At 52.3% G+C, this 16034-nt stretch overlaps 1 protein-coding gene across 1 annotated transcript; it reads right to left on the reverse strand.

The window, feature by feature from the left end:
• Window positions 1-275: 275 nt before the first annotated feature.
• Window positions 276-5111, reverse strand: LOC142282310 (potassium voltage-gated channel subfamily E member 2-like). Its single transcript, XM_075332962.1, has 3 exons — window positions 5083-5111; window positions 1702-1783; window positions 276-1230 (listed from the first exon to the last, which is right to left on the reverse strand). The coding sequence occupies exon 3, from the start codon at window positions 1216-1218 to the stop codon at window positions 877-879; it is 342 nt and encodes a 113-aa protein (XP_075189077.1). The 5' UTR covers window positions 1219-1230; window positions 1702-1783; window positions 5083-5111; the 3' UTR covers window positions 276-876.
• Window positions 5112-16034: the final 10923 nt, after the last annotated feature.

Raw genomic sequence — 16034 nt, forward strand, 5'->3', positions numbered from 1 at the left:
ACAGTGTATTTTTTAATAAAAAAAATTGTGTATCAATAAATATTAAATGTTATTTAATGCTATGGATTTAACTCCATGTCTTTTTAGATATTAACTGAAATGACACTTCAGCTATCTCCAGAGACTGGCTCCTTCCAAGTGGACAGCATAGGTATGAGCTACAAGGAAAGATAAACAGTTGGGGAAAAGCACAATGAAAGCATGCCTTGGTTTCTTCAGTAGTAACTTTCGCAGCTGAAATATAAACTACACCACAACTATGCATTGTTGAGCTACTTCAACATGGTCAGCATAGGTATGAGCTATAGCCGCCATAGGGAGGAGTGAGGAGCGGATACTTATAACAGAAGAGAGTGGCTGCTGCTGAGGTTACAACTAACTGTTAGATCACTGCAGGATAGAAAGGAACCTTAACCCCTTCAATACCGGAAGGAATTAAATACGCTCCAACTCAGGGTAAATGACGAGTGGGCACTAAAGTGGATCTGCGATCAACAATACACCGTGACCTTCTGATCCCAGATGGTCCGAATATCAGATCAGACTATGACACGTGTCAAGCAAGAATATTAATTAATATAATTTATAAATAGAGATGAAGATAATTATTTAATTTACCCATATGACATGAAAAATGTTAAAAAAAAGCTTTATATATCATAAAAACACACTTTTTTAGAATAAATAATTAGTATTAATGTAAGTTCTCAGGAAAGATGTAATGTAGACAGTAGTTTATAAAGAAGCTATAACTGATAGAAATTACAAGTCATCTCATAGAAAAGGCTTCATGTAGGAATATTAACCTTAGAATACAATTTTTAGTTCCTCAAGGCCAAAATTGTGGAGGAGCTCAGCACACCAACGTCATATTGTCTATTCCGCTGTCTTATTTTCATGGATCACACATTTGGCCCCTTGGAAAAACAGTGGTCTTCCTACTCCAGAGTCCACCATGTTGAAGTTATTGGCAAACTGTTCATCCAGTTGGTCATACGACCTTGACCTGATGGCAATAACTAATATCGAGACTATGAAAAAGGAAAATATGGCTATAAAAACCATTACAAATGTGACCGCCCCAACCGTGTCTTCCTGGTTATTACGTGCAATCTCTTCTTTGTGGGTGAGATTCTGACGTAACTCCTGAATAGACGCGAAAAGCAAAGACTTCACAAAGTTCTCCAGTGAGGACGTCATGTTCCCGGATTCCGACATTCCAAGGAAAAACTTTTTGAAAATAGAGAGATAAAAAACAAACAAACATTGTTTATAGACAGTCGGTGTATAAGGGAGAGGCAATCTGTTGTAAAGCAGAAAATCAAGTGACTACTTATCCCTATGAAGTATCTGGATCTGCATGACGTGCAGCGCTGACAGATAAAAGAACATATTCATAGGATAGGCCACAAATATCTGATCGTTTTGGTCAACCTTTATTAATAAAATAGATGTCCCCTTACCCCTGGTTCAACCGGTATGTGCATGTGCGACACCACCTCTTTGTTCTGTGCTCCCCTAGATGTGGCCACTGACGAACGTATGTTCCAAATGTATGTGCCAAAAAAGGGAACACCCCCCATAAAACTGGAACTGATGATTACATTTACTATAAAGGGAGTAATTTCCTAGCTACTGTGAAACTCCCATGTAAGTTCCTAAGTAAGTCGTGAATACAGTCTTGAGTACAACGGCTCTTACGAGTGAGGAGAAGCACGCACTTCTGAAGTCTTTGGCATTTTTCCACTTGAAGAAGTTGTATAGTAACTTGTGAGGGATTACTCTGGAAAAGAAAAAGAAAAGAGCAACCATGATGGGTTTAGACTGGTCTCCAGTGGTCAGATTCCCAACTCTGTTTATAATTTGTGGTAATTCAATGACCATCGAGGACTATGCCCCAAATATCAATCAGCCATAAAACAAGATCACATTACATAACGATATAGGCAAGAAGAACAAAAGACCATCTAATTTAGACAATGATCATGTAGCACCCCGGAATGTATCAGGGTGCCACAGGCTACTGCAATCCTTATCCAGGGTGCAGGGCCTACCCCCCCATGGTTCCAGGTTCGTAAGAAACCGGTGTCACTACCATCAGCACAAATCCCAATCACACCTCAAATCATGACCTGTCAGACACACCAGTGGGTTGGATAAGTGGAAAAAGGCCACCCACCTAGGGGTCAGGCAGACAAGTGGGAGGGAGGAAGTGAGCGGAGTAGAGTGAGAAACCTCAAAGAGAGAGGAGCTAGAGCAGTAGCTAGACCAAGGTTGGGTCGCAGACGGTGGTCCAGGACCAGAGGAGTCGGGAACCGGTGGCAGAGACAATGGAAAAGGGTGCGACGGACATAGTCTAGGAGGACTGTTGGCACCAGAAACCCAAAAGAACTGACCGGTACCGAGCACGATGGAGTACAGGACCCAAGGTCAGGAGGCGGTTCAACGTCCTGATAATTATCCTGGGAGGGAGAGTCTCTTTATGAACTTCCCTAGAAGCTCAGAGATTGAAGGCGACAGCACACTGCGGGGGATAGGGCTTTCCAGTAACACGACCCACTAAAATCCCAAGTGCCAGCCATCAAGAGCACAGCTACACTAAAAATATAGTGAGCGGGGCCCCAACAGCTTCAAGCCGAGGGGCCACACAGAGAACTAACTTGTGCACGGAGGCAGCTCTGGATTACCAAGTGACAGCGGTGGGAGCGGACACCTGGACGGGCTCCCCGCAGTGACTGTAATGCACCTTGACTGACAGCCTGTGCTGCACACACATGGTGTACACACAGCAGCTGTCAATCAGTGTGCATGGGGCATGAGTGTAGCATGCTTATTGTGTAGTCAGCGTTGACTATAACCGCCTCCTGCACTGCCAGAAGTGAGCAGCTGCAGAGAGGATATGTCTTAATTTTCTCCCTGTAGCTGCTCTTTCAATAACATAAAACACAGTTACTATAACGGTAAATGATTGCTTTACTCCTGCCCATGAGCCATCCACAATTGAAAAGTCCAGGAGGAGGCTGGTCACAAGCTCAACCATCAGCCACCACTTCATGGAAAAGAGAACTCTGCAATCTGTGAAGAAGGCGCCACTAACAGCTCCCTGCACCGCCCCAATAACTGGAAGTAAGCAGCTGCAGGGAGAATATAACTTCATTTTCTCCCTTTGGCCGCTGTTCCAGTAATGTATGGGTAAATACTATTACCGCTGTATCCGCAGCCGACCAGGTTCCGTTTAAAGGGGTTGTTGACTTTTTTTAATTTCAACAAATGTGTTAGTGGCATTTATTAATATATAAGTATAAGACCATGTTCACACGTTCAGTACTTTACATCAGTACTTACATCAGTGTTTGTAAGCCAAAATCAGGAGTGGGTAAAAAAATCCAGAAGTGGTGCTCGTGTTTCTATTATACTTTTTCCTCTGATTGTTTCGTTCCTGATTTTGGCTTACAAATACTGCTGTAAATTACTGATCAAATACTGTACGTGTGAATGTGGCCTTATACTTATATATTATTAAGTGCCAGTTAATCATGTCCCTAACACAGTTGTTAAAATTTGAAAAAGTCAGCATCCCCTATAAAAGAAACCTTGTGGGCTACAGGTACAGCAGTAATAGTATTTCTCCATGCATTACTGGAACAGTGGCAAAAGGGAGAACACAAATTTATATTCTCCCTGCAGCCGCTGACGTCCAGTCATTGGGGCGGTGCAGGAAGCTGTTCACAGACTGCAGAGTTCTCTTTTCCACGAAGTAGCCACTAATGGTGGATCTTGTGACCAGACCTCTCCATCAGCCTCCTCCTGGGCTTTTTGATTGTGGAGGGCTCATGGGCAGGAGTAAAACAAGGGGCAGAGGCGATCTAGTCTCTGGCTATGCTCCTCTGCTGTATTTTCTCTGAAACGTCAGAGTGTTTCAGGCTGCAATTGTGTGGACAGGCATTGATCCATGCTCCCCGTGGTTTGATACACTGAATCAAATAATAAGTTCCCTTTAAATGCATGGACTTTGGGCCAAAATTTACTTGTACAATTGGGGGCGTCTTAAAAATTTTGCACCATTTGGTCGTTAAGGCTGTTTTGTCACCCTGCACATTGCTGGCTACAGAATGAGATTGCCTAAAAGTCTGTCAGTGAGCTCCTTCTGTTTGGGAATGTACAACTCTTTTATAAATAAAATAAATAAATCTTTATTTTATATAGCGCTAACATATTCCGCGGCGCTTTACATACATCAGGAATGCTGTCCCCATTGGGGCTCACAATCTAAATTCCCTATCTGTATGTTTTTGGAGTGTGGGCGGAAACCGGAGGAAACCCACGCAAGAACGTGGAGAACATACAAACTCCTTGCAGATGGTGTCCTTGGTGGGATTTGAACCCAGGACCCCAGATTGCAGTGCCAACCACTGAGCCACCACAAGACAGCAGTGCCAACCACTGAGCCACCGTGCTGCCCTTTTATCTGCTCTCTGACTTATGATCACATCAAAGGCGAATTGAACTTTCATGTAATAATAAATCAGCTTAAAGCAGAACAGTAAATGACAAATAAAACCATTAGAAACTCCCCTTCAGCATTAGCTCACTGACAGATGCTTAGCTAACTCATTTTGCAGCCAGCAACAGACGAAGGATGTATAAGGCAAATGATGCATAATTTGTTCCGAAAATTATTCTTAGCCCCAACATACATTCAGTTACATAACAAAATGCTATTGAAGATGTCCGTATCCTTTAAAGCATTACTATAGGTATTTGTCCTGAAGGTCCAGAGACTTACATTACTATATATGGTTCCTTCAATGATCTTTCTGTAACCTTGAAGATTTCCAAAAGAAACCGTCACTTCTACTAGACACTATAGGGCAGTTTACTATTTCAACACTCACAGTGGTGTTTTTACATAGGACTGCTAACCCTGTATCATTATATTGCTTAATGCAGATGCGCAGCCGTCTTAAGAGTCTGGACGATATTCACACATCGCAGAGATTTCAGACGTCTTCTAGCTATTAATATAGTAAGTGCCTCATAAGACCCCATCAGTTCCTTGTCTTCCCTTGTAGGATCACTTACCCTGCTCTGAGGTCTTTTCTCCCTGCGCCCGCAGCTCAATCAATGTGGAAACGTAGGTGTCTGAACAGCATTTAGATGCCAAGGAATAAAGGAATTTCCAGGATTACATCTAATCCTTGCATCACACGGCTAATCCCGCACTTGATACCGTTTAAATAAGATGTTGGGACAAAGCGCTGACTGCATTTCACAGCTCCGGAGAACTTCTTAAGTGTCGACATTAAGTCAATAATGGCGAGCATCAGTTTCTAAATGTTCTGCCAGTGTAGAGATTGCTCAACGGGCCCCTTAGCCGACAATGTTATAGAAGCGTATCTGCCACCATGGTGTTTGGAAAAAACTGTGTGACAACCAATATAAATGCCAATACGAGAACCACAGGGGTTGTCAGTGTGGCGCCCTGGACTAGCCAGGTCGTCACAGGTAACATTCACACACCCCCACCAGACAGTAACATTAGCCAAACACGAAATCCTTGTTGCCTCCCTCCAGGGTCTGATGTCCACACCAGGTAGGGCGGAGCCAAGCAGTTGGCCACACCCACCGAGAAGTTCACAGGCCTGGAGGCGGGAAAAAGCTGACAGTTAGAGTTTGGAGGTGAAAGTGAGAGGAGTCAAGTGAAGGGTGTCTGGGTTTGTGGCCCAGGCACTGACAACAAGGTTGGCAGATGGTGGTGGCCGTCTGCAGGAGTGGTGAATCGACGCGGAACCGTAGGACCGGGGTCAGGCGTTGGCCCGCCGGTACCGACCGGGGAGCGAAGTGAAGCCAGCACACCCAGGCAGGGCCATCGGACCCCGACTAGGCTTGGAGTCGCCGTCATCAGTCAAATCCGAATGTGACAGGAACCCCAGGGGTTTCCCAACAGCCAAAGACCCGTCAGAAGGCAACCGCCGACACCGTGAGGGTATACAGCTACCGCCTAAGGCTAGAGACCCAAGGGCCAGCGCCTGCAGGCAAACGGGCTCCTCCGGCATCCATATACCGGGGAGCGGACTACCGTTGGGGATCCACCATAGTCAAACAAGTACACAAAGGTGCAGGGAAAGACAGCCGCCATCACCTGTCCGGGAAGAGACACTGCAGCCGGCTGTGGGACCCGTCCATCCAGCCGTTTGGTTTACCGAGGACTTTGTGCATCTCTTACTGAGTGAGTACACCCGTGCCATCCGGCACCGCGCCGCGCTGCCCCTGCAACCCTGCACCTCACCTACCATGCCTCCCCGTCACACCACCGGGCCCCGGGACCACCGACCCCTACCCTCGGAGGGGGAAAACAACATCCCAGCTGCTCCCTACCATCGCTCCCGGGATCCCCGTCACCAGCAGCGGTGGTGCCCATCTTCACCACAACCCGTGGGTGGCGTCACAGACTAAATCCCCCAAAACCAACCACCCCTTTCACTCACGGGCGACGAGCGCCGCTCGAGCCACCGAGTAGCAGCAGCCGCAGCAGCGCCGGACCCGAGCGTTAGCGAGCGCAGCAGCGGCGCCGTCCTCCCTGCCCGCGACAACTTGGCATCGCGAACAGGATTGAACCCATCTACTTACCAGTAGAAGTGCACCTTGTGATCTCCGCTGGCGGTGTCCGGCCGAAAAATTTGAAGCGCCGCCATCTTTGGCGCGAAAATCTCCCGCTCGAGCGTCTTCTCCGAGCAGGGAGGGCGTGAAAGCGAAGCCCCGCCCCCAACAAGCAGAAGTGCTGAAGAGAACTAAGGGGGGACGGGAAAAAGATGTCTGCGCCCGACGGAGCTGTTGGAGGAGTGGCGGTTGCAGCTGCCGCCGCACCCATAGTTGGAAACGGGATAGCCCATGCTCCGGCCGCAGGAGCGGGGGAGGCCGCCGGCCCAGCGGTCGTCCAGGTGATGCCGTTCTCCCTGCCCTATGTGCCCGGTGCTACCTGGCTACCGCAGTACGATGGGAAGCCTGATGCTTTGCAGGTGTTCCGGAAAAAGATTAGCCCGGTTCTCGATATATATCCCTTGGCTGATAGGCAACGGGCAGCGGTAGTGTTAGGGCAGCTAACCGGCGCGGCTGAGCAGGAGGCAGAGACCTGGACCGACACGGATCGGGTCTCGGTGACAACCATTTTCGAGAAACTACAAATCGCTTTTGAGACCCGCACAGAAGCGGAGCTGCGGATGCAGTTTTATCAGTGCCGACAATGGCCTGCAGACAATGTAAGAGACTACGCCCTGCGCCTGCAAACAGCCCTCCGTACACTGAAGCGGGTGGACACTATTAATGATGTGGACAGTAATAAGATGCTAGTAGAACAATTCCTGGAAGGGCTAGGGTCCGTGGAAGACCGCAAGCAGCTGCGGCTGTGGGCCTTAGAACACACCAATCTGGACTTTACAGTGCTGAAAGAGCGGGCCATCAAGGCCCTGTAGGCCCCAACGCCAGACGCTCCTGAGGTGGCTTCATGGCCGGCTGAGACCGCCCCTATCACGGTGGCACCTCCACCTCCGGCTCTACCGGCCCCTGCAGCGCCCATCGGGATGATGGAGGAACTAGCGGCCCAGGTCCGCTGCATGGATGGAGACCTAGCCAAGATCCTCGCCGCACTCCAGCTTCCGACAAGAGTCAAGCCCCCAGGAGGGATCCAGCTCGCCGACAGCCTGGAGGACGTCCCCTGGATGCAGCGGAGAAGGACCAAGGGCTCACGATATGGGCCTCCTATCTGTTACAGGTGCAGCAAGCCTGGCCACTACTGTAGGAGGTGCCCGTTAAACGAGCAACACCTGAGGCCAAGGGCCAATCCTCAGGAGTAGACACCAACGGCCCCCCCGATTGGCGAGACCGGTACGTTGGAGCTCGCCCCATCATCCCCCTGGCAGTGGACGGCGTCCCGCTCATGGCCCTCTTGGACACAGGATCACAGGTAACCACTATACCATATACACTGTACCAGCAGTATTGGGGCACTGACGAACTTGCCCCCTTACTAGCCTCACCCTTGTCGCAGCCAATGGACTCCCGCTAACCCAGGTGGTATACAAGCAAGTGACCCTGACTGTGGGACGTGCGGAGTTAAAGAATCAAGGGATGATTGTGGTAATGAATGAACCCAGTGATCATACCCCGAAAGTAATCTTGGGGACCAACGTGATGGAGCATTGTATGAGTGAGGTGCTGAATCTGTTCCAGCAGTTGGCCGCCACAGCAGGAGGGGGCCAACAGAGGGCTGTGCAGCGTGAGATCCGGGCCCTTCTGTATCGGCAGCAAGTGAGCTCGACTGGCGGAGAGATTGGTGGGGTGAGGGTGATGGATGTGGCCCCCTTAGTAGTGCCATCCCGAAGTGAGATGATGATCTGGTGCAGGGCAGAAGTGGGCCCCCAGGGGCGTGACTACCCGGCGATGGTGGAATCCACGCCTTCTGATCACTGGCCCACAGTGATGGCGGCCAGAGGGGTGGTTGACGTTAAAAAGGGGAGAGTGCCTGTACGAGTGCTGAATTGTGGAGAGGAGGAAGTCAGGCTCCCCCGTTACGCTACCCTCACCAAGTTGCTCACCCTAGACCCTCACACCATTCACGAAGCCGCCCCTCCTACCTCAGCATCCCCTGCCAGTGGCCATACACCGCCTGAACAGTTAGAGGAGTGGTGCCAGGAACTACATGTAGGTACTGAAACCACACCCACGCATCACAAAGAGGGGGTATACCGGGTAGTGCAAGAGTATGAACAGGTTTTCAGCAAGCACCCATTAGATTTCGGGAGGATTAAGGTGATTCAACACCATATCCCTACAGTCCTACACCTACCCATCAAAGAGAGGTACAGGCCTATTCCGCCAGCACACTATCAATGCGCCAAAGACATGTTGAGGAACATGAAGGAGGCAGGGGTCATTCGGGATAGTTGTAGTCCCTGGGCAGCCCCACTGGTGCTGGTAAAGAAGAAGGACGGCACCATGAGAATGTGTGTGCATTACCGGAAGATCAACCAGATCACGCATATGTGGCGCCCTGGACAAGCCAGGGGCCACAGAGAACAACACAACACACCCCACACTCCCGGTCAGGCACACCGAAGTCAAACACAAAACCCTTGTTGCCTTCCTCCAGGGGCTGATGTCCACACCAGGGGGGTGGGCCAGGCGGTTGGTCCCGCCCACCGAGGAGTTCACAGTCCTGGAGGCGGGAAAAGTAGACAGATCAGTTTGGAAGGGAGAGAGTTCAGTTTTGGAGGTGAAAGTGGAAGGAAGTGAAGTGGTAGTGGAGCAACTAACTGACAGCGTCCGGGTGTGTGGCCCGGGCGGTACAGCAAGGTTGGCAGACGGTGGTGACCGTCTACAGGAGTGACCGATTGGAGTCTACCATAAGGACCGTGGACGGGCGGTGGCCCGGCGGTACCGGACCGGTACACAAAGAGAAGTCAGCACCATCTGGCAGGGGTTTACGGACCCTGACAAGGCTAGGAGTCGCCATGAATTTGTCGAATCCGTCAGCGAAGGGAACCTCCTGGGTTCCCCAGCAGCCAAGTCCCGAGAAAAGGCAACAGCCCAACCGTGAGAGGGAGACACCGCCACCGCCAAGGCAACCGTTTTCCAGGGCCAGAGCCTGCGGGCAAAAAGGGGCTCCTCCAGCCCATATCCAAGCTGGGGAGCGGGTTACCGGTGGGAACCCATCGTAACCATCTACCGTACATAGGTGCATGGAAAGGCAGTCACCATCAACCTGCCGGGAGCAGAAACCACCGCAGCCATCAGTGGGACCCGTCCATCCAGCCGTGTGTTTTACCGAGAACTGTATCTTCATCATTGGCTGAGTGAGTACCACCGTGCCATGCGGCACATCGCTGCCCCTGCGACCCTGCACCTCACCAGGCCCCGTAACCTGCCTGCCATCCATCCCTTCCCCCATCACCGGGCCCCGGGACAACCAACCCCCTACCCACGGAGGGGAGAACTAACAACAAAGCTGCTCCCTGTCACCGCTCCCGGGATCCCCGTCCAGAGCAGCGGTGGTGTCACCAATATCACCACAACCGTGGGTGGCGTCACAGACAATACTCAAATCCACCATCCAATCAATCCCTACCCCTTTTCACTCACGGGCGAGGAACGCCGCTAGAGTCCCCGGGATCCGGCCCACCGCTTGAGCCACCGCCGAGCAGCAGCAGCAGCCGGACCCGAGCAGTGGGAGAGCGCAGCGTCCCCTCCTCCGCCCGCGACACATAAAGATCCCTATCCTCTCCCCCGTATCGAAGAGTCGCTAGCTGCACTGAGAACTGCTAACTTCTTCTCTACCCTTGACCTTACTAGCGGGTACTGGCAGGTAGCGGTCGCACCAGAGGACCGAGAGAAGACGGCATTCGCCACTCCCATGGGACTCTGCGAGTTTAACAGCATGCCGTTCGGGCTGTGCAATGCCCCTGGAACCTTCCAACGGCTCATGGAGTGCTGCCTGGGACATCTCAACTTCGAAACAGTCCTACTGTACCTGGACGATGTGATTGTGTATTCCCAGACGTACGAGGCCCATCTGGAACATCTGACTGAAGTGCTCACGTCCCTAGCCAAATATGGGATGAAATTGAAGCCCTCTAAGTGCCACCTACTGAAACCCAGCGTGCAGTACCTCGGACACGTGGTGGACGCGGAAGGCGTCGCCCAGGATCCCGAGAAGATCACTGCCATTCGGGACTGGTCGAAGCCGACCACGGTGAGAGAGGTGAGACAGTTCCTGGGCCCGGTGGACTACTATCGCCGCTTCATTAAGGGATACACGGAGATGGCCGCCCCCATGCAAGACCTCCTCGTGGGACAGACCAAGGGTGGCAGGCCCTCTGGAACCCCGTTGGCATGGGAAGAGAAGCATGAAGAGTCCTTCCGCCAGCTGAAGACGGCCTTGACCGGGGAAGAAATCCTGGCGTACCCCGACTATAATCTCCCATTCATCCTCTACATCGACGCCAGTAATATAGGCTTGGGAGCCGTCCTGTCCCAGGTCCAGAACGGAAGGGAAAAAGTGATCACCTACGCCAGCAGAAAAATCCGGCCCACGGAGAGGAACCCTGAGAACTACAGCTCCTTCAAGCTTGAGTTCCTAGCCCTGGTGTGGGCCATTACCGAGCGATTCCACCATTACCTCGCAGCAGCTAAGTTCACCGCCTATATGGACAATAATCCGTTAACCCATCTGGACACGGCCAAGCTGGGCGCATTAGAGCAGCGGTGGATGGCCAGGCTGTCTAATTATGACTTCACGATCAAGTACCGAGCCGGCCGCAAGAACACCAACGCGGACGCGCTATCCTGGATGCCCCACCTATCGGTTGAGGGGCCGAAAGGCGATGATCTCGAAGAAATCGAGATACCCGCATTTCACCGGCCACCAGTTAAGCAGTTGCATGTCAAGCAGCAACAGGCGAGCCTGGACCCGCTACCCAGTCAGGGATGGCAAGAAGCCCAAGACCAAGCGCCTGCCATCCAAGTGGTCAAGACCATGATTGAACAAGGTTCCGCTAGAATGGACCCTTCTGCTCCCCCCAAAGCCCAACGGCTGTGGAAAGAACGAGCCCAGCTGCATCTGGACCAGGAGAAACTGTATCGGGAACTGATCAACCCGAAGACCCATGAGAAGGTTCGTCAGCTGGTGGTTCATCAGGCTAGTGTGCCCACAGTTCTACGAGCTTACCATGACGGTGCCGGGCACTTTGGGTGGAAGAAGCTGGAGATGCTGTTGAGGGAGCGGTTCTATTGGAGTGTGATGCGGGAGTCTGTGGAGACCTGGTGCCGAGAGTGTGGTCCCTGTGCACTGAGAAGAAGGGACGAGGCCAGCCAGAAAGCCCCTCTACGCCCAATCATCACTCATCAGCCCTGGACCACGTTAAACTCACCCCTAGCCGAAGTGGGTACACCTACGCCCTGACCATCGTAGACTACTACTCGAGATTCATGGTGGTTGTCCCAGTCAAGGACCTGACCGGCCGTACAGCCGCTAGAGCATTCCAGGCCTATTTTTGCCGACCGCACGGGTACCCGGAGAGGGTGCTTACCGATCGGGGTCGGCTTTTGAAGTGGAGGTGTTTCAAGAATTCTGCCAGTTGTACGGCTGCAAGAAGATTCGGACCACGCCTTACCATGCCCAGACTAATGGCATGTGTGAAAAGATGAACCATCTGGTCCTGGGTCTCCTCAAGACGTTACCGTTAGAAGAGCGGAACTTGTGGCCAGAAAAGCTGCCTGACCTGGTCGATATGTACAATAACATCCCCTCTAGCTCTACCAAATGTACACCAGCGTATTTGATGAGAGCTCGGCCAGGCCGGTTGCCGGTGGACCTAGAAATAGGCTTGGAAGCTCCAGAGGCCCTCCCATCGACTGCTGGATGGGACACTCGGCGTAGAGCGCAGTACCGACAGGTCCAGGAGTACGTAGAAAGGAACCTGTGTCGGAGACGGGAACAGCAGGAACAGTACTTCAACAAGCGGGCTCCAGCTGGCCCCTTTAACACTAGAACTACTGAGGTAGTCATTTTGACTACTTTGCACCATGTATTTCTATATAGGTGTCACGAGTCCAGTAGTTCTAGTGTTAAACCTGGGGATGTAGTGCTAAAACGAAAAAGAAGAACCCATAAGCTTGATGACCAGTTGGAAAAGACCCTGTATGTCATACAACCCACTGAATGGGAGAATGAGAAGGCCTACCAGATCAGTCGTGACCAGGGAAGACTTCGGCCACAGTTTCTAGGGACCACCTGAAGAGGTGCCCATCTCCGTTGAAGGTGGCAGCTGAAGTTCCAGCCCCCAGACCAACCGGGGAGAAAGAAAAAGATGTGATCCATACAGTGATGGGTGATTTCCCAGCGGACTGGCCTACACAGAACGGCGCAGTGCTTATTCCGGTGATAATGTTCCCACAACTTGTGGAGGAAAAGGAGACGGAAGTAACCGCCAGTGAACCAGTGCCCAGGGCTGCACCTGTATCCAGTCCCCCTGAGTCTCCGCCGGCCCCACACGGTAGACGGGAAGAGGAACTGACTGTCTCTTCTGTCCCCTTGCCATCCACTGATAGCACTGGACCCAGAAGGTCCACACGCCCCAACCTAGGCCAACCCCCACTTAGGTACAGGGAAACTACCATTTAGGGGTGTCATATGCTAAGTGTGTAAATATGTGAATGAATGACAAAAATCAACCGAAAAGATCATCTGATTAGCTACAGTGATTATCCCGGCCGTTGCCGGCAAGTTGTCCCCGGAGGGACTTTGTGTGTTTTTACCACCCACATGAGAAACTGCTCATGGACATGGCCAAGAATTGGCAGGCCACCCACGAACTGGTGGGCTTGTAAATAGTTTTGTGGGATGGAAACCGTTGCCGCCTCCAGAGAGGCAGATTGGAGGAAGGGCCCGCAGCGGAGTAGGCTGTGGCCTGGCCAACACCAGGACCGGTGGCCATCCTCTGGGGGTCAGGGGTCCCCCTGGACGTGGGGTCCCCTGAAGTGACAGGCGGGTGCAAATAACCGTACCCGTTCCCGCTCGGGCAGCCTGATCCTGGACTGGGGTCAAGGGGTGCTGCCCACTTCTTAGGGGCAGCATCAGGGCTAGGTTGCTTGGGTGGGAGAGCGGAAGACATCCGTCAGTCGGTCATTATTAAAAGTGTTTTTATATGTGTAACGTTCAAGTGACCTAACAAAAATGCTTATGTTTGAAATGTTTACATGTTATTTATGTTTTTACAGTTTTTGAAAAAAAAATAAAACCGGTGATGGATGGGCAGCCCGCGGACGGTCTGCATTTCACCAAGGGGGAATGGGGCGCCCTGGACTAGCCAGGTCGTCACAGGTAACACTCACACACCCCCACCTCCACCAGACAGTAACATTAGCCAAACACGAAATCCTTGTTGCCTCCCTCCAGGGTCTGATGTCCACACCAGGTAGGGCGGAGCCAAGCGGTTGGCCGCACCCACCGAAGAGTTCACAGGCCTGGAGGTGGGAAAAAGCTGACCGTTAGAGTTTGGAGGTGAAAGTGAGAGGAGTCAAGTGAAGGGTGTCTGGGTTTGTGGCCCAGGCACTGACAACAAGGTTGGCAGACGGTGGTGGCCGTCTGCAGGAGTGGTGAATTGACGCGGAACCGTAGGACCGGGGTCGGGCGTTGGCCCGCCGATACCGACCGGGCAGCGAAGTGAAGCCAGCACACACAGGCAGGGCCATCGTACCCCGACTAGGCTTGGAGTCGCCGTCAACAGTCAAATCCGAGTGTGACAGGAACCCCAGGGGTTTCCTAACAGCCAAAGACCCGTCAGAAGGAAACCGCCCACACCGTGAGGGTATACAGCTACCGCCTAAGGCTAGAGACCCAAGGGCCAGCGCCTGCGGGCAAACGGGCTCCTCCGGCATCCATACACCGGGGAGTGGACTACCGTTGGGGATCCATTGTAGTCAAACAAGTACACAAAGGTGCAGGGAAAGACAGCCGCCATCACCTGTCCGGGGAGAGACACTGCAGCCGGCTGCGGGACCCGTCCATCCAGTAGTTTGGTTTACCGAGGACTTTGTGCATCTCTTACTGAGTGAGTACACCCGTGCCATCCGGCACCGCGCTGCGCTGTCCAGGCAACCCTGCACCTCACCTACCCTGCCTCCCCGTCACACCACCGGGCCCCGGGACCACCGACCCCTACCCACGGAGGGGGAAAACAACATCCCAGCTGCTCCCTACCATAGCTCCCGGGATCCTCATCACCAGCAGCGGTGGTGCCTATCTTCACCACAACTCGTGGGTGGCATCACGGACTAAATCCCCCAAAACCAACCACCCCTTTCACTCATAGGCGAGGAGCGCCGCTCCAGTCCCCGTATCCGGCCCACCGCTCGAGCCACCGAGCAGCAGCCGCAGCAGCGCCGGACCCGAGCATTAGCGAGCGCAGCAGCGGCAGCGTCCTCCCCACCCGCGACAACTGCGCGGCTCCTCAAACTATCCAGTTGAAAATATGTGACGCCCCTGAACTAGTCAGGGTGCCACAGGGTACTGCACTTCTTCTTCTTCTGGTGCAGGACTCAAACCCCCATGGTTCTGGGATCCTAACGTTTGGTATTGCTCCATCAGCATGCAAATCCTAGTCACACCACACCCTGTCAGGCACACCAGTGGGTGGTCTAGCTGGAAAAGGGCCACCCGCCTAGGGGTCAGGCAGACTGGTGGGAGGGAGGAAGTCAGAGAGAGGAAGTGGAGAGCAAAGCTTAGTTAGTTGAGTAGTAGCTCCCAAAGAGTGAGGAGCTGGGAGTTGGAGCTCCCTGGGGACTTTTGGCTAGGTCGCAGATGGAGACCCGGTTGCAGGGTACTGGAGAAGGGTGCCAGGCTTAGTTTTGGGGAACGGTCAGCACCGGACTACCTAGTAACCGAACCGATACTGAGCACGACGAGGTACTGGACCCTAGATCAGGGAGTAGCTTCACGCAGCCTGATAATTAACCTGCAGAGGATAGTCTCTTTATGAACTTTCCCCAAGAGCTCAGAGATCGAAGGCATCAACACAAAGAGGGGGATAGGGCTTTCCAGCTTATGCGGCCCACTGAGATCCCAAGTGTCAGCCATCGAGAGCACAGCTTCACTACTTAACAGTGGGGAGCAGGACCCCGACAGCTTCAAGCAGAGGGGTCACAGCAAAGACTAAAATACAGTGTATAGAGGCAAGGTACAGACCGTCAGCAATATCAAAGGGAGCGGACTCCCGGACGAGCTCCCCTAAAGTGGCAGCGGCACCTAGAGACTCGGTTTACCTTTCTGTGAGAGTCTGCTTTGCGGTCGCATCACTACCAACACTGCCTGAGTTACAGTTAGGTCCAGAAATATTTGGACAGTGACACAATTTTCGCGAGTTGGGCTCTGCATGCCACCACATTGGATTTGAAATGAAACCTCTACAACAGAATTCAAGTGCAGATTGTAACGTTTAATTTGAAGGTTTGAACAAAAATATCTGATAGAAATTGTAGGA

The sequence above is a fragment of the Anomaloglossus baeobatrachus genome, chromosome 2, assembly GCF_048569485.1.
Source record: "Anomaloglossus baeobatrachus isolate aAnoBae1 chromosome 2, aAnoBae1.hap1, whole genome shotgun sequence".
In the NCBI taxonomy this organism is placed as follows: domain Eukaryota; kingdom Metazoa; phylum Chordata; class Amphibia; order Anura; family Aromobatidae; genus Anomaloglossus; species Anomaloglossus baeobatrachus.